Genomic DNA, 18,628 nt, shown 5'->3' on the forward strand with positions numbered 1-18,628 from the left:
CCTTTCCCCCCAAACCACTCACACACACACGTAACTGCAAAAGAGTCCCTTACTCTTAATTTTCTTTGCTTAGCCAGCATCAGGAGAAAAAGTGATTTCTCTCCCATTGATCCTCAGAGTATAACTGTTCAGTTTTAGTATATACATGGAGAGTCTCATTCAAAAGCAGCTCACATATGATGCCATAGGCATTTTATATTATTTAGACCTTCTGTCATTACCTTAAGCATAGAATAAATTTTTCCAGTGGTTGAGCCCTCATCTCTGGAGATATGAAATATTAGGACTTCTTTATATTTTCTTATGGCATTCACATAAAAGTTTACCAAAACAAAAACATATTATTTTAAAAACTAAAAAGGCACTAAAAAATTCCCATTTGACATGATACCCATTTCATTTGTTTATTTTTTTAGGGCCTTACATTTTTCCCCATTTTTACTTTGAGACATTTTAAATCTACAGAAAACTTAAAAGACCAGTACAATAAGTACCCACTTACTCTTCACTTGAATTTACCAATTGTTAACAATTTGCCATATTTCTATGCTATAAATATTATAAATATACTTAATATTCAGCTCACCTAGTAGTATAATTAGTAGACCAGTTTGGTGTACCTTGCTAACCTAGCATTCATCCATAACGAATTATTGGCATCTAATCAGCAACCATACTGAAAAGTACCATATAGTAGAAAATACTAATTTTTTTACTCAACCACCTTCTGTCATAGACAATTATAAGATGTCCCAGTGACCCTAGATTTCTAAATGAAATTTAAAAGAGATATAATTTTTGAAATTTATTTTGAGGATTACTTTTTCCTGACCATTCTTAAATAATTATGACCATATGACAGGTTTAAATTTTCACATTAAATTTTTTTTCACAGATGGTGTTCGAATCGCTGCCTCAACAGGGATAGACCTCCTCCTCCTTGATGACTTTAAGCTGGTCATTAATGACTTAACATATCATGTCCGACCACCAAAGAGAGGTAAAATATCACCGTGAAAAGGTCAGAGGTGTGAGAAGGGCTTTTGGAAAAAACTTAACTTCTTCCTGGATAACCTTGAGAAACACGATATTCAAAGAACACGGAAAGAATTATGTACAGACTCTGTTTGAGTTGAAGAACTCATTGAATACCTGGCACTTAGCTAGTACGTTGACTGAAACTTAAATTCTACCTAGATGCCAGAAAACTTATTATCTGATACTATCACTGTTTCACATAAATGAATGTTCTACATAACTCCAGCTCAGCTCCTTCCCTCCATAAAGGCTAAAAGTCATATTGTTTTAATAACATTATAGGGGGAATCTTTTAAAAATAAATTATGGACTTCCCTGTCCTCTTAAATATTTATAATAGGAATCAATCCCTTTTAATTAATTTATTTTTTATTGTTCAGTTACATTTGTCCCCATTTTCCCCCTCCTGCTGCTGTCCCCTATGATCCTTTTTTGTTGTTTGCTCAGGGCCATCAGTCTGGAAGTCCATTATTATACAATAATAGTCCCTAGGAACTTCTGACGTGTATATGCTTTTATACAAAAAAGTCGGTTACTTGCCTCAGGAGTAAATTTTAAGAGGGTGCCCCAAAACTTAATAGTCAAAATAAATCACATTTTAATGCACCATTTAAAAAACAAAGTTAATTTAAGAAACATGGTGAACAAAATATCAATATTTTAAATAAAGATATAGTATTGCTGATTTCTCTTTATACCCCAGACTCCAAATGGCTTTGTGCAGTACTGATGCTAAGTAGCCCACTAAAATAGCATTTTGAGTTATATCTTTTTTTAATCACTTTTCTCTCTTTGCCCTTGATATTTATTGTCACTGGCTGCTATTCTTAATGCTCCTTCTACCACCACTGCCCCTCCATCAGCCTACTAGGATATCCCCATTTTCCGATTCTGCTTTTGAGAGTTGTGTCTAATATAGAAAGAGGTCTGAGTAAAAATTTAAGCACTGAGTGCCTCCAAAGTCTGGTCCACATCTACCTTTGAAACTTTTCTCTTGCCCTGACTTGCGTGGCTCAGTGGATTGAGTGCTGGCCTGCGAACCAAAGGGTCACTGATTCAATTCCCTGTCAGGGCACATGCCTGGGTTGTGAGCCAGGTTCCCAGTAGGGGGCGCACACAAAGCAACCACACATTCATGTTCCTCTCCCTCTCTTTCTCTTTCTAGAAATAAATAAAATCTTTAAAAAAAAACAAAACCTTTTACATGTTGCCTACTTTTCTTCTACCCTATATTCCTTTGCTCTTTCCTAAACTATGCCCCATTCTTTGCCCTCTTAGTGTTTATTCATCTTTCTTCTGCCTAAGATGCCTTCCTCTTTTCTTCCGAACCTCCTGCCCAATTGTCAATGTCAGCTCTTCTGTGAAGCCTTTAATGATGCTATTTATTCTTCCTTCAACTCCCAGCCAACCAGAAGTGAATAATCTTTTTTTCTGAGTTCTTATTTCTTTTTTTTTGTAAATGCTCTGAGGAAAGGCCCTGTGATATTATAATCCCCATTGACTCAGGTGTTCATTCTATTTGAGTGAATTAAATGAGTTTGTAGCATTTTGATTTTTCAAAGGCCAGATTCTCTTCATGTTCAAGCTAATTGAGACAGAACTAGCTAAAAGAAAAAAATGCAGAAAAAGATAGTAAGGATGGGAAAGTGTCCTTTAAAATAGTAAGGCAGTCCTGAATCAGATCTTAGTAAGTTGGAATAGTCGAACATGTAGACCAGGAATTGTAAACTGTACATTAACTATGCTTACATATTTTTCTTCTTTATTCTCTGATTTTTGTACTAGAAGTTCACTTTAAAATAACAGAAGTACAGGTTTGTTGTGTTCTGTTTTTGTTGTGTTCTTTAAATTTGTTCTTTTTTTCTCCCAGCTTTATTGACATACAGCATTGTGTGAGTTTTAGGTGTGCAGTGTAATGGATTGATACACTTATATGTGTTGTGAAATGATCACAATAGGGTTAGTTAAATGCCTCCATCACCTAATATAATTATCTTGCTTTCTTGTAGTCAAAACGTGTAAGATCTACTCTCTTAGCAGCTTTCAAGTATATATACATTACAGTATTTTTAACTACAGTCACCTTGTTGTATATTAGATCCTTAAAACTTACTCATCTTATATTTGGAAGCTTGGTACCCTCTGGTCGACATAGAACTACCACAGGATCCAGTCATCTCACTTTGGGGAGGAAACAAAATTGAAATCTCAAAGAGACAGCTGCCCTCCCACATTCATTGCAGCATTATTCTCAATAGCCAAGATATGGAAACAGCCTCAGTGTCCATGTGTGGATAAAGAAGATGTAGTATATACATACAATGTTTGTCTGGGTAGAGTCCAACCATTGTTAGTATAACAAGAACAGTTTGTGTGACATCAATGTAACCTGGCAGCCAAGAAGAGTGGACTGGAATGTGTATGTGTACACAATGACGACTTCACTGCACTAGTCAGTGGGGGCCTTTGAGTAAGCATGTGAACTGTGTGGTTGTGGGATTCAAAGTGACTGAGTAGAGCAACACATCAAAAAATCTGCATCAAATTTCTGTTAAGCTTGAACATTCCTCTGTAGAAATGTATTCAGATGATTCAGAAGGCAGCATCTATGGGCAACTGGTGATTGACAGCTTCATCATGACAGTGTCCCTGCTTATGCATCATGTCTGATGCAGAGTTTTTTAGCAAAACATTAAATCACCCAGCTGCCTCATTCCCCTACAGCCCAGATTTGGTGCCCTGCAACTCCTGGCTTTTCCCAAAACTAAAATCATCTTTGAAAGGGAAGAGATTTCAGTCTGTGCCTGGAGAGCCACAACAGTGGGAGCAGGCACTGCCACAAGTGGCCTGCCCTGTTGTCCTCTGCCCTGCACTGCTCTTTGCAGAGAGGCATTGGCTGGTAGACTGGGGTTGCTGACTGCTGTGAGGTCCAGCATGGGATCACTGGACACCATCTGCACACAGTAGGTCTGGTATCCCCTGGCACTATATCAATTAATTTCAATTGGACTTCCTCCAAGATGGAGGTGTAGGTGGAAACACTGTGCCTTCTCGCACAACCAAGTTTAAAAACAACAAAGTTTTAGCAACAAAAATGCAGCCAAAACACAGAAAATTGAACTGTACAGAAGTCTGACAACAACGAACCCTTCAGCCAGACCGGTAAGAGGGGCAGAGCCAGCAGCAGAGCGGGGTTGGGCAGGAAAGATCCACCAGACCAACCCGGGCGCGTGACCCAGGCGCGCAGGCAGCCATTGGCGGATCCCAGGTGTGGAGTAGCAGCAGGTGGACCCACTGAGGACTGACCAAGGTCACACATTCATGCGCAGATAAACCAGCGAAGGAGCAAGCAGTGAGACGGACCACACAGGCCCCAGCTGCGGGAAGCAGCAGAGGGGACCACTATTGTCCCTCTCTGACCCCACCCCAACATACAGCGCCACAAACCAGTGACCTGGGTGGCCCCTCTCTGACCCTGCCCCCACATACAGTGTCACAAACCAGCAACTGGGTGGCCCAGCCCTGCTGAACAACTAAGGCTCCATTCCTTATATGTAACAGGCGTGAACAGAGCAAAGCACTATGGCTCAAGAAGAACTCAAAGCCCAAGAGCCCATAACTCGAAGCAATGAAGAAATAGCCAAACTTTCAGGTGCACAGTTCAAAACACTGGTGATCAGGATGCACAGAACTGGTTGATTTTAGTCACAAATTAGAGGAACATATGAAGGCTAAACTAATTGAAATGAAGGGAAATGCACAGGAAACCAATAGTAATGGGAAGGAAACTGGGACTCAAATCATGGGAGTGGACCAGAAGGAAGAAAAAAATGACCAAACAGAAAAGGATGAAGAAACAAGAATTAAAAAATTGAGGAGAGGCTTAGGAACCTCCAGGACATCTTTAAATGTTCCAACAACCAAATTATAGGGGTACCAGAAGGGGAAGAGGAACAGCCACAAGTGGAAAACTTATTTGAACAAATAATAAAGGAGAATTTCCCCAATCTGGCAAAGAAAATAGACTTCCAGGAAGTCCAGGAAGCTCAGAGAGTCCCAAAGAAGTTGGACCCAAGGAGGAACACACCAAGGCACATCATAATTACATTACCCAAGATTAAAATGAAGGAGAGAATCCTAGAAGCAGCAAGAGATAAGGGGACAGTCATCTACAAAGGAGTTCCCATCAGACTGTCAGCTGATTTCTCAAAAGAGACCTTACAGGCAAGAAGGGGCTGGAAAGAAGTATTCCAAGTCATGAAAGGCAAGGACCTACGTCCAAGATTGCTCTACCCAGCAAAGCTTTCATTTAGAATGGAAAGGCAGATAAAGTGCTTCTCAAATGAGGTCAAGTTCAAGGAATTCATCATCACCAAGCCCTTATTATATGAAATGTTAAAGGGACTTATCTAAGAAAAAGAAGATCAAAAAGATGAACAGTGAAAGGACAGCAAACTCACAGTTATTAAGAACCACACCTAAAATAAAAGCAAACTAAGAGGACAGCTAGATCAGGAGTGAACCATAGAAATGAAGATCACATGGAGTGTTAGCAACAGGGAAGTGGGAGGAGGAGAAGGGGGGAGAAGGTACAAAGAATAAGTAGCAGAGATGGTAGGTAGAAAATAGATAGGGGGGAGGGCAAGAATAGTAGGGGAAATATAGAATCTAAAGAACTTGAGACACGTGGTCATAAACTAAAGGGGGGAATGGTGGGGGAGAGGGTAGGGTGGAGGGGAATGAAAGGGGAAATAGGACAACTGTAATAGCATAATCAATAAAATATATTTTTTTAGAAATTAATTTCAAAAAAAAAGGGAAGAGGTTTCAGATCATGGATGAGATTCAGGAAAATACAGCAGGGCAGCTAATGGCAATTTGGAGAACTATGTGAGGCCCCAAGGTGCCTATTTTGAAGGGAAGTGAGGTATCATTGTCCTCTGTACAACGTTTCTTGTACCTTGTGTCTTCTTCAATAAATGTCTCTTTTTCATATTATATGGCTGGATACCTTCTGGACAGACCTCATACATTAGAATGTACATTTAGCCACGAGAAGGAAAGAAGTCCAGCCATTTCTGAAATGATGAACATGGAGAGCATCATACTCAATTATTTTGTCTGTATGTGAATGAAAGAGTTCATTATTTTAGACTTTCAATTGTATTAGTAAAATTTTTAAGTTGACTAATATATTCCTAAAGTTTAACAATGAGGAAAGTTAAGATATAAGCTTCCATATATTGTGTTGTCACAAACTAGAAGTATTTTAATAAATGATTTCAACTATCTTGTCTAATACTATGTTTTTAAAACATAAATGAATGTTTTAGTTTTTAAAATAGGACTACTCACAAGTTGAATAAGGAAAGTAAAGTTAAAAATTGAAAAGAGAAGAAATTATATTTCATTCCTTGGTTAAATAACAATTCTAACAATTCTGCTTTAAATATCTCAGAACTATGGAATATCTACCCAGCTTCCCTATAAATCAACTAGAATGTAAAGTTGGCAAGGGTCAAAAGTCTAATTCACGGAATAATTGCAAATTAAAGTGTGAAATTTGGTAAACTCAGTAGCATTGATGTAGAATTTTTAAAAACCTTTTAAATATTGAATTCACACATGAAAGCATTGTCAGCTCTATGAATTTGCCGATGAGAGATTATGCCATTAGAAACCCTTTCTCACAGAACTGGAACAGTACTGTTTTAAGTCCATTAACATTTCGTTTTCCCCATCTTTTACAACATAGTAAAAACAATTTTTTTTCTCTTGATAAAATATAAAGAAAGTTTTAATTTTGTTTCCACTGTGTTATCTTCCTCTCCCTGTCTGAGGAAGATACTTCTGGCATCCAAGTTACCACACTTTTTCAGATGCACAGAATATGAGAATAGGTTGAATTCTTATACTTAAGAGAGAGACCAGTCATCCCGATGAGTAAGCATATTTCTCTTCCCCTCTTTCTAACTCTTTTTAGTTAGAAGAAAAAAATTAAAGGCACACTGGGTTTGGGGTTTCAGATAATGAGGAGGAACACTGGGATTTTATATATACATGGAGCAGATGGAACAAATCTGTTTTGTCTAATAAAAATTAAAATAATTAATGAAGGACTTCCAGCCAAGATGGAGGCATAGGTGGAAACACTGAACCTCCTCACACAACCAAATTTAAGGACAACAAAGATTTAGAAACAAAAACACAACTAAAACAGACAGAAAATTGAACTGTACCGACAACAACAAACCATTCATCCAGATCAGTAAGAAGGGTGGAATCAGCAGCCAGCAGAGAGGAGGCCCGGCAGAAAAAGGCGGTGGTTAGAGGACTGGGCGGGCTCAGGACGAAAACCCAGTAAAGTTCGCAAGGAGGCTGGCTGACCGTGGGCACATATTCGCGCACAGATAAACCAGGCAAAAAAATGGACAGTGAGACAGACCGTGCAATGCAGGGCACCAGCACCGGGAAGTAAAGCCTAAAAGCACCAATTGGAAAAACGTTCAGGGGTTGAGGAGCTGGGAGAGGCTCCCAGTCTCACAGGAGAGTTTGTTGGGGAGACCCACAGGGTCCTAGAATGTACACAAGCCCACATACCCGGGAACCAGCACCAGAAGGGCTCAATTTGCTTGTAGAAAGTGGCAGAGGGGGCAGAAATTGAAGAGAGAGAGAGGAACAAGCGCCATTGCTCCCTCTCTGACTCTGCCCCCACATACAGCATCACAACCCAGTGACCTGGGTGGCCCTGCCCTGGTGAACACCTAGGCTCTGCCCCTCATATGTAACAGGCACAACCTGACCATAACATTATGGTTCAAGCAGAAAAACAGCTCATAGCTCCAGAGCCAATAACTCTAAGCAACCAAGAGATAGCCAACCTATCAGATGCACAGTTCAAAACACTGGTGATCAGGATGTTCACAGAACTAGTTGATTTTAGTCACAGATGAAAAAATGACGGCTACACTAAGTGAAATGAAGCAAAATGCACAGAGAACCAATAGTGGTGGAAGGAAAACTGAGACTAAAATCAATGCAGTGGACCAGAAGGAAGAAAGAAACAACCAAACAGAAAAGGATGAAGAAACAAGAATTCAAAAAAATGAAGAGAGGCTTAAGAACCTCCAGGACATCTTTAAATGTTCCAACACCTGAATTTTAGGGGTACTGGAAGGAGAAGAAGAAGAGCAACAAGTGGAAAAGTTATTTAAACAAATAATAAAGAAGAACTTCCCCAATCTGGCAAAGGAAATAGACTTCCAGGAAGTCCAGGAAGCTCAGAGAGTCCCAAAGAAGCTGGACCCAAGGAGGAACACACCAAGGCACGTCAGAATTACATTACCCAAGATTAAAATGAAGGAGAGAATCCTAGAAGCAGCAAGAGATAAAGGGAGAGTCACCTACAAAGGAGTTCCCATCAGACTGTCAGCAGATTTCTCAAAAGAGACCTTACAGGCAAGAAGGGGCTGGAAAGAAGTATTCCAAGTCATGAAAGGCAAGGACCTACGTCCAAGATTGCTCTACCCAGCAAAGCTTTCATTTAGAATGGAAGGGCAGATAAAGTGCTTCTCAAATGAAGTCAAGTTCAAGGAATTCATCATCACCAAGCCTTTATTATATGAAACGTTAAAGGGGCTTATCTAAGAAAAAGAAGATCAAAAAGATGAACAGTGAAAGGACAGCAAGCTCACAGTTAGTAGCAACCACACCTAAAACAAAAGCAAACTAAGAGGACAGCTAGATCAGGAGCAGAACCATAGAAATGGAAATCACATAGAAGGTTAGCAAAAGGGGCGTGGGAGGAGGAGAAGGGGGGAGAAGGTACAGAGAATAAGTAGCAGAGATGGTAGGTAGAAAATAGACAGTGGGACAGCAAGAATAGTATGGGAAATGTAGAAACTAAAGAACTGGTGACACATGGATATGAAGTAAAGTGGGGGACACGTGGGGAGAGGGGGTGTGCAGGGAGGAGGGTAAGGAAGGGGGGAAATGGGACAACTGTAATGGCATAATCAATAAAATATATTTTTAAAAAAAAGTTAATGAAGAAAACTTTTCCAAGACAGCTTTTTTTTAAAAGTCACTTCTTACCCCCTTTAGCTTTCACATCCCTCTCCTATTTTTATTTTTCCTATTTATGGGTAGCACTTTAGAACTAACAATGTCCTACCAGTGTTGTGTACTAGTAAACATGAACTTTACACACTTCCTACAGGCACAGAGGCTGGAGGGCTCATTCACATAGGATCTAACATAGCCACATTTTATGTTTTCATGCGATTGACAGTCCATATGTGTTATGGACCCTTAAGCATATGCAGCTCTGCTACCTAACCCCAAAACTGGAGGGAAAGAGGCAGGAAAGAACTGAAATGGAACCAGGGGGCAGGTCAAAGCAGTAAGGCTAGTTTCAATCTCCATTGCCTTCTTTTGCTTACTGTTAGCTGTACATGGCTAGACTCCCCTGTCTATTTTTCGAGTAACTGCAAGATGTGTGGAGTAACTGTTTTAGCAATAGATGATTTTTATAACCTAATTAAATCTACACTGGAGGGAAGAATATGGAAAGGGAGCACAAAAAGCCTAATACCCCAGTCCATGTTGAAGTAGTAATTAACTGTCTTCCTCTTAGTCTTGGGGAAGAGGAAAATATGTCCTATATTACTAGTGTTGAAAGTTTTTGTGCCAAGGAGAATCATTTTGATTGGCACCACTAAACCCTTTTCCTCATATATCCATCCAGAGATACTGAAGACCTTCATTCTGTCTTAACAATGTAAATAATTTGAGAGAAAAGGTCAAGCAGGTAAACCAAATGCCAACAATAACAAATGCTTTATCAGAGACTCAAATAGCTGTAGCCCTTCTCAAAACATTTTAGTAGCTGAAAGACTTTTCAATCCCCATTATCTTAGCACATCTCCCTGCCTTTCTGCACCTTAATTTTCCTGGCACTATGGCAAGTGCAAAACCATTAATAAGCACCTGATTGCATTTTTAGTGAAGCATACACTAATCATTCAAAAGTGGTGTTGTTAAGCCATCAGTAGATTTATCCTTCCTGTTCCTGTAATTTCATCTCCAAATATGTGGGCAGATTTTGAGGGGTCAGAGCTTTGAGGTGGTTGTTTTCCTTCACCAGCATAATACTTGGAACCATATCCTTCCTGTCAAGATAAAGCCTTGACCCTGGTTTACTAGGGCATTGCCAGTTCCTCATCTGCAAGATAATAACTGTTTTCAGCCAGGTCTAGAACTGGGCATCTGTGAAGTCAGTCTTCTAGGAATTGTCATTTTATAGTCTTTTCATTGTATTAGACAGATTTACTGTGGTTGCACATTACATTTTTGTTAGTCTTGAATAGACAATACATTCACAAGTTCAACTCCCAAAGACAAAGAACATATAGAAAAAGTTTTCTCATCCCTGTTCCTTCTCCTCTCTACCAGCAAACACTGGCCTTAGTTTCTTTTGTTTTCTACCCAAGATAGTCAATGCATTTGTAAGAAAATATAAATGCATGATCTTTTTCCCTTTCTATGCAAATAATTGCATATCACACATGTTTGTATCAGTCAGGGTTCATTTGGGGAAGCAACCACATGAATATTAAGGAGTAAAAGATTCATTATAGGAATGAAGCCTTGTACAAACTGTATGTGAAGCTAAAGAACTAAAAGTCTGAAAAGGGAGCTTGAAAGATGAGAGAAGAGTGACCAGTTTTTAAGTGATGGCATAGCTGGATAAATCAAAGCTTGCCAAAAAACTTAGAAGTTCGTTTGCATCCAACTATTAGGATAAGGAGGGCTGATAGAGAAATCCCAAGGACAGTGTTATCAAACAGAACTTTACGTATGATGAAAATGTTCTGTTTCCTCACTGTCCAATATGGTAGTCATTAGTCACATGTGGCTATTGAGCACTTAAAATGTGGCTAGTGTAACTGAGGAACTGAACTTTTGTACCTGGCACAGAAATGTTTGTTAATCTCACTTATCTATCTAGGATTCATATTCTTATCTATCTTATCTATCTAGGATTCATATTCTTCACTTGTAAACTGTGGGCACCACCCTTACTTGTGCCATTCTTGTGAGGAGAGATAACATGAGTTAATACATATGATATGATTTTGTTAACCACAGATAATTTATACTTTCTTAAGGGACTGAGTTTTTGAAAGGGCTTGGAGAAGTATAAATATTGGTATAGTGGAAGCATTATAACTCAGCCCGAGGCCTGGGGGTTAGGAGACATGGACTCTGCCACTTCACTGTGACATTCTAGACAAGTTACTGCTTTCTACAGTGCAGCTTCTTCTTCTGGTAACGGGAGAGTGTAAAGCTGTATGCAGATGTGAGCTGCAACTTTAATGCAGCATTAATTTACTGAAGTGTGCTAGACACTGTGCCAGGGACTGTGTCCCCTGTTACTGCATCAGCTCTCCTCTAATCCAATTTGCTACCCTTATTCAAACTTTTACTGATTGAATTTCTGTGATAACTGTACTAAAGGATATCTTTGAAGAATATTTGAAATATATAGCTAATTCTGATTGTGACCTTTTTTGATTTAGAAGAGGGCCGAACTTAGACTATACCTAACAAAATGTCATATTAAGGTTAGTATTCTAAAATAAAAGCTTTATTTCTGGTACTTTTAAAAAATGACAGATGAAACCAACTTTTTAAAAATAAGATTCTCAAAACTTAATTTTTTGATATCTGGAAACATACACCACACCCTACTCACAAAAGATGATACTGAACCAAAGAATTTAATCTATTGTTTTTTCAGTCATTCTTGTAACTTCATGCCCTTCAGACCATGAGGTCCTGCATGGGGTCCATGCAGCTGTTCTGTGTCTTTTCCCAACAGCAAATAAATAAAAGCTGGTATGGTGGGGGAAATGTATGGGAACTAAGATTATAGGGTTATGATATTTTTACTTGGGCCCTTGCATTTACAAATTTGAAATATTGTATAGTTTTTCCTTCAGAGTTACTTAAGGGAAAAATATTACCAATTTAAATGACAAGGCCAAAGATAGAGGTCAGCATTTTAATCAGCACAATCAGATCGATCCTAAACATCTCTTCTAGTTTTTAACATATTGTCTTAAATTTTGTATCCTTATCTAATGAAGATTATTATTATTTTTGAGTTCATATATAGCATTTAAATGCCCAGTAATATAATGATGAATGTTGGTTTCAAGATTTTCAAGTTGCCCAAATATGAATACACTTTCTAGGATTTTGTAGATTCCTCCTTTTAAAAAAAGAACTATTACTTCCCTGAAGTTTCTCATAGAAAGTGGATCCCTATTGTGAATGAATCTGCCTTGTTCTTATTGTCTTATAGCTCCAGGAATAGCAGCTCTTCACTTAAGGCATACATGGAAAAAAAAAAAAAAGTAACTTTTCTTTTAGACCTCCTAAGCCACGAAAATGCAGCAACGCTGAACGATGTAAAGACCCTAGTCCAGCAGCTATACACAACACTGTGCATTGAGCAGCATCAGCTACACAAGGAGAGGGAGCTCATCGAAAGATTAGAGGATCTCAGAGAGCAGCTGGCACCCCTGGAAAAGGTACCAACTCAAATCTCAGACTTTTCTCTTCACTGATATTTTTTCCAGAGCATATATGTTTGCTGTTTTGTCTCCATGTATGTTTGCTTTTTAAGGTAATTGAGCTGTGTCAATCAAACTAGTTTTGGGGACTGAATCATAAAAAAGTTCCAATCAAAGTTAAGAAAGAACATAAAAAGAAATAGTTTTGAGTCTTGATAATGAACTTAGAGCTTCGTGGTCTAAATGTCTGGCCTTACCCAGATTTACCACCATTACAACAAAGATTGAAAAATAACTGCTGATCAAGAAAGGTTCTGAATACAGTGAGTAATGATTTTAGTCAAGTTAATAATGAGATAAGAGTATTACACAGCTGTTAAAAATGATTATGTAGATCTAATATGCTATAGAAAACTATTCATAATATTTTATGGAAACTAAATTATAAAAAGTATGCATATAAGTGTATCCAATTTTAAATGTATTATGCTCTTTATACATATTTATGTATTTTAAATATATACATACATACATAAAGAAAAATATGCTAATAAATAGGATTATGATTGGTTTTTCTTCTTTTCATTTATCTGTTTTAGAGTGAATATGTATCATTCCTATTTTCTAATGATACAAATATCTTCATATTAAGATAGACTACAAGAGCCCTGTCTGGCATAGCTCAGTGGATTGAGCGCGGGCCTGTGAACCAAAGGATCATGGTTCAATTCCCAGTCAGGGCACAAGCCTAGGTTGCAGGCCAGTTCCCAGCAAGGGACGCACAAGAGGCAACCATACATTGATATTTCTCTCCCTCTCTCCTTCCCTTCCCCTCTAAATATAAATAATTTTTTTAAAGTTTTAAAAAATTATTTTTAAAAAAAGATAGACTACAAGAGATTAACAAAAGACACAAATATTCTCTTTATATTGTGATTTTTCTAATTTCTTTAAAAATAATCAACACACATCTCAAGGTTGTTCTCATTAAGTTTAAGACCATTAGAAAACTGTGATAAATTGAACTTTGAGGAACTGTAGTGAAGGGGAATAAGATTTAAATTTGGTATTTTCAAAATGTAAAGCATTTTTTAAAATACTTGCTATAATAAAATAATTATCATCCTATATTAAATACTTGCTACCTGCCAGGAATTACTCTGAGTATTTTCCCTGTATTCTGTTAATCTTCAGAACAACTCAGTAATGGAGTTGCTGGTGATTTGCAGGCAGGGCCTGAACTCCTCCCCTCTGAATCCAGAGTCTGTGCCCCGACTCACTGTGCTGCCCCCTAGTGGGCCCCCAAGAGTAAAAACTGAGACTAGATTAAATTTTGTATATGGTGGTGAGAGAACATTTGCATGCTTTCATGTCCCTCTTCGCAAAGAGAGGAATTTCGTAGTTGAATGAGGAGCTGTTGAAACTAACTTACTCACTCCTGTAATTTCACCTTATTTTCAGCCACTTCTAGTACAAAACATAAAACAGTGTCCTAAAAAATATTACTGCTTTTAAATATTTTGTTCAGTGAAAACAATAGGTCCTATTTAGGAAGACAAGCTATATTTAATAGAATTGAGACTAACTTGTATCTTGATTTTTGAGCCATTTCCTCAGTGAACATAGAACAGTTTAAATAAGAGTTTTAAGTTGATTCTATTGAAAGTGCTTTATAAGCTCTCATGTGTGCTCCATAGGTACGAATTGAGATTAGCAGAAAAGCTGAGAAGAGGACCACTTTGGTGCTATGGGGTGGACTTGCCTACATGGCCACACAGTTTGGCATTTTGGCCCGGCTCACCTGGTGGGAATATTCCTGGGACATTATGGAGCCAGTCACCTATTTCATCACTTACGGAAGTGCCATGGCAATGTATGCATACTTTGTAGTGACGCGGCAGGTAAGGATTCCTCTTCAAGTCACTCCTAATGAGAGTGATGAAATTTGGCTTGTCAAAGTAGTTCTCTTTTTTCTCATATTCTTTCTAAGGCCAATTTCCTGTGAGTACTCATTTATGTGTAGGTGCACATATATGCTGGCTATGTATCAGGCATATTTAGATGCAAAAGGAGATAGATATAAGATATGACTTCTGCCCTCATGAAGCTGACAGACTATAAAGAGAGCCATATAAACCAGAACAAGAGGGCAAATGAGAAAAATGGGCTATAGGATAACCTACTTGTTCAGCTGAGTTGCTTGGCTTTTTATATACTGTGTCATTAATTTAACAGTCAAATGGAGCAGCCCCAAGCTTTTTTATTTTAATTCTTTCAATGGAGAATTGGTAATACCTAATCAAATGGTTAAACTAAACTCTGGGGTAACTTCTAAGTTGTTAAGCAAATATGGATTTTTGACTTTTTACTTCATGGAAGACAGACAAAATTCGATATATAATCATTTTATACTATTGGCCTATTCTTTATCAACAAAGGCTCATTTATTATCAGTAGCATGCCCTGGTCAGATGACTCAGTTGGTTGGAATGCCATCCCTGCACCAAAAGATTGCAATTCAATCCCTGGTTAGGGCACATACCTAAATCATGGGTTCGATGCCCATTTGGGGATGTATGATAGGCAACCAATCAGTGCTTTTCTCTCTCCCTCCCACCCTTCCTTTCTCTCTCTGTAAAATCAATAAAAACATATTCTTGGATGAGGTATGAATGAATGAATGAATGAATAATTATCAGTAGCTAGAACTAATTTTTGTTGCCAGTGCAATTTTTTTAGTAGCTGGGAAATCCAAAGTGTCACTTTAGGAAGTATGAGGTATATTTTAAAGTATATTTTATTCATTATGCTGTTATAGTTGTCCCTTTTTTCCTCCCCTTTATCCCCCTCCACCTGGTACCCCATTCCCTCTAGCATTCCCCACCATTCAGTTCATGTCCATTGGTTGTACATATAAGTTCTTTGCATTCTCCATTTCCTATATTATTCTTTACCTCTCCCTATCTATTTTGTACCTACCAATAATGCTTCTTATTCCCTCTACCTTTTCCCCCATTCTCTTTCTTCCCCCTCCTTGCTGATAACCTTCCATGTGATCTCCATTTCTGTGATTCTGTTCCCGTTCTAGTTGTTTGCTTAGTTTGTTTTCGGTTTTTTTAGGTTCAGTTGTTGATAGTTTTGAGTTTGTTGTCATTTTAATGTTCACAGTTTTTATCTTCTTTTTCTTAGATAAATCCCTTTAACATTTCATGGAATAAGGGCTTGGTGATGATGAACTCCTTTAGCTTGACCTTGTCTGGGAAGCACTTTATCTGCCCTTCCATTCTAAATGAAAGCTTTGCTGAATAGAGCAATCTTGGATGTAGGTCCTTGCCTTTCATGACTTTGAATACTTCTTTTTATCCCCTTCTTGCCTGCAAGGATTCTTTTGAGAAATCAGCTCATAGTGTTATAAAAACGCCTTTGTAGATAACTCTCTCCTTTTCTCTGCTACTTTTAAGATTCTCTCTGCTATTTTTAATCTTGGCTAATGTAATTATAATGTGCCTTAGTGTATTCCTCTTTGCATCCAACTTCTTTAGGATTCTCTTAACTTCCTAAACTTGTATATCTGTTTTCTTCACCAGATTGGGAAATTTCTCCTCCATTATTTGTTCAAATAAGTTTTTACTTCTTGCTTTTCCTCTTCTCCTTCTGGCACCCCTATGATTCAGATGTTGGAATGTTTAAAATTGTCCTAGAGTTTCCTAAGCCTGTGTTCATTTTTTTAAATTCTTTTTTCTTCATTCTCTTCTGGTTGAATGTTTCCTTCCTTCTGTTCCAAATTGTTAATTTGAGTCACAGTTTTCTTCCCTTCACTGTTGGTTCCCTATATATTTTATTTATTTTGCAGGCCTACTCAATCATTTCTGTGAGCATCCTGATTACCACTGTTTTGAATTCTGCATCTGATAGGTTGGATATCTCCTCATTGCTTAGTTCTTTTTCTGGAATTTTTACCTGTTGTTTCATTTGAGCCATATTTCATTGTCTCAGCATACCTGTTGTGTTGTAAGGGGTGGAGGCATAGGTATTTACAAGGGCGGGGCAACCCACATCACTGGGTTGTGGTGCTGTATGTGGGAGAGGGGCCAGAGAGGAAACAATGCTGTTTGCTGACTCTCACCCCACTTTCCATCACTTTCCCTGCTTCCCACACATGAATTGTGTTCTTTCAGGTATTGCCCTGGTGCTGATTCCCAGTTGGGTGGGCTTGTGTATGTTCTAGGACCCTGTGGTCCCCTGCAACCAACTCACCTGTGAGATTAACAGTTTATCCCACCACTGCAACCCCCACAGGTTTTTACAGCCAGAGCTTTTGCTGCTTTATTTCCCAGCACTGGAACCCTGGTTTACCTAGTCTGTCTTGCTCCCCAGTTGTTCCTCCTGGTTTATCTGCATGTGAATATGGGTCTGCCCAGTCCACTAGCCACTACATCGCCTGCCTGGTCCGCCAGAACCACCTTGCTGTACATTCTCTCTGCCCTGGCTGCCCATCTTCACCCCTCCTATTGGTCTGGATGAATGTTTCATCTTTAACTCCTTGGTTGTCAGATTCCCATACAATTTGATTTTCTAGCTGTTCTGGTTGTGTGTGTGTGTGTTTTTTTTTAATTGGTTGTTATCCTTCTTTTGGTTGTGAAAGGAAGCAAAGCATATCTACTTATGCCTTCATCTTGGCCAGAAACCAGTATGAGATATTTATTATCACTTGTTATATATGTGATACCACCACAAATCCAACCTCTCTTAAATTAAAAAAAAAAATGAAATAGAGAAAACATATGAGAAACTTTTTCTGTTTTCCTAGGAAACAGAATAAAGCTAAGAATTGTTTCTTTTATAATTTTATACGGCTGCTATTAAATGTAGGCATTTTGCTTCTGTTGATAGACCAGTGGTCATAGGCCTATCTATATGTGGAAAAATGAAAGCCCAAGAACATTATTTAACCTTTCTGATCCTCCCAAACTTGTCTAGTAGAAAAGAGAGTTAGTAAACTGTTCATGTCTGCCACTGTTCACTCATAGTCTTCAGCACCTAGTTCTATGTCTGGCTCATACTAGATAGACTGTGTGAACAAAAATTAATAGCCAGATCAGTTGTATCTAATCAGAGCTCTAGACAGGACTTGCATATATCTATCTCTTGTGTTTCTTTCCCTCTCCTCTCACCCTTGTTTCCCCTTCCCTCATCTGTCTTTCCTCTTCTGTCTTGGCTGTCCTTTCTTCCTCTGCCTTGTGTGAAGTCTGTCCAGAAAGTATCCAGCCGTGTACTGTGAAATATAGAGACATTTATTGACAAAGATACAAGAAACATTGTACGCAGAACAGTGATGCCTCAGTCCCCTTTAAAGTAGGCACCTTGGGATCTCACACAGTTGTCCTAATCACCATCAGCTGCCCCGTTGTATTTTTCTGAATATCATCCATGTTCTGAAATCTTTTCCCTTTCAAAGGTGATTTTAGTTTTGGAGGAAAAGCCCGAAGTCACACGGCACCAAATCTGGGCTGTAGGGTGGCTTAGTCACCTGAGTGATTTCATCTTTTGCCAAAAAACTCTGCACCAGACATGGTACATGAGCGGGCACATTGTCATTATGAAGCTGCCAATCACCAATCGCCCATAGCTGCAGCTTTCTGGATCATTCAGATAGTTTTTGCAGAGGAACATTCGAGCTTAATGCAAAATTTGATGCAGACTTATTGCTGTATTCCATCAGTCATTTTGAATGCAATAGCCACACAGTACACATGCTCATTCAGAAGTGTCTATCACCCCACTGACTAGTACAGTGAAGTTGTCGTCGTTTACTTGTGTGCATTTCAGTCCACTTTCCTTGGCTGCCAGGTTACATTGATGTTGCACTAACCATTCCCACTATATTAACAGTAATTAGACTTTTTCCACAGACCTTATATACACACCCCTTTAATGGATTATTCTTAATATTGATTGAAGTCCAAACTTCTTAGTCTGCTAATCTGTTCAACCTCCCTGTATATGTACTG

General features: G+C 38.5%; 1 protein-coding gene across 2 annotated transcripts in view; it reads left to right on the forward strand.

Annotated features, from left to right (window-relative positions):
- MCU (mitochondrial calcium uniporter) overlaps positions 1 to 18,628 on the forward strand; it is a 217,004-nt gene that overhangs the window by 178,994 nt on the left and 19,382 nt on the right. For both annotated transcript variants that reach the window (XM_037130504.2, XM_037130505.2), the window contains 3 exons: positions 896 to 1,000; positions 12,475 to 12,635; positions 14,315 to 14,518. In XM_037130504.2, coding sequence (XP_036986399.2) covers positions 896 to 1,000; positions 12,475 to 12,635; positions 14,315 to 14,518 — 470 coding nt within the window. The remainder of the gene's footprint in view (positions 1 to 895; positions 1,001 to 12,474; positions 12,636 to 14,314; positions 14,519 to 18,628) is intronic.

Source organism: Artibeus jamaicensis, unplaced genomic scaffold, assembly GCF_021234435.1.
Source record: "Artibeus jamaicensis isolate MK-2021 breed Jamaican fruit bat unplaced genomic scaffold, CSHL_Jam_final contig_332, whole genome shotgun sequence".
NCBI lineage: Eukaryota > Metazoa > Chordata > Mammalia > Chiroptera > Phyllostomidae > Artibeus > Artibeus jamaicensis.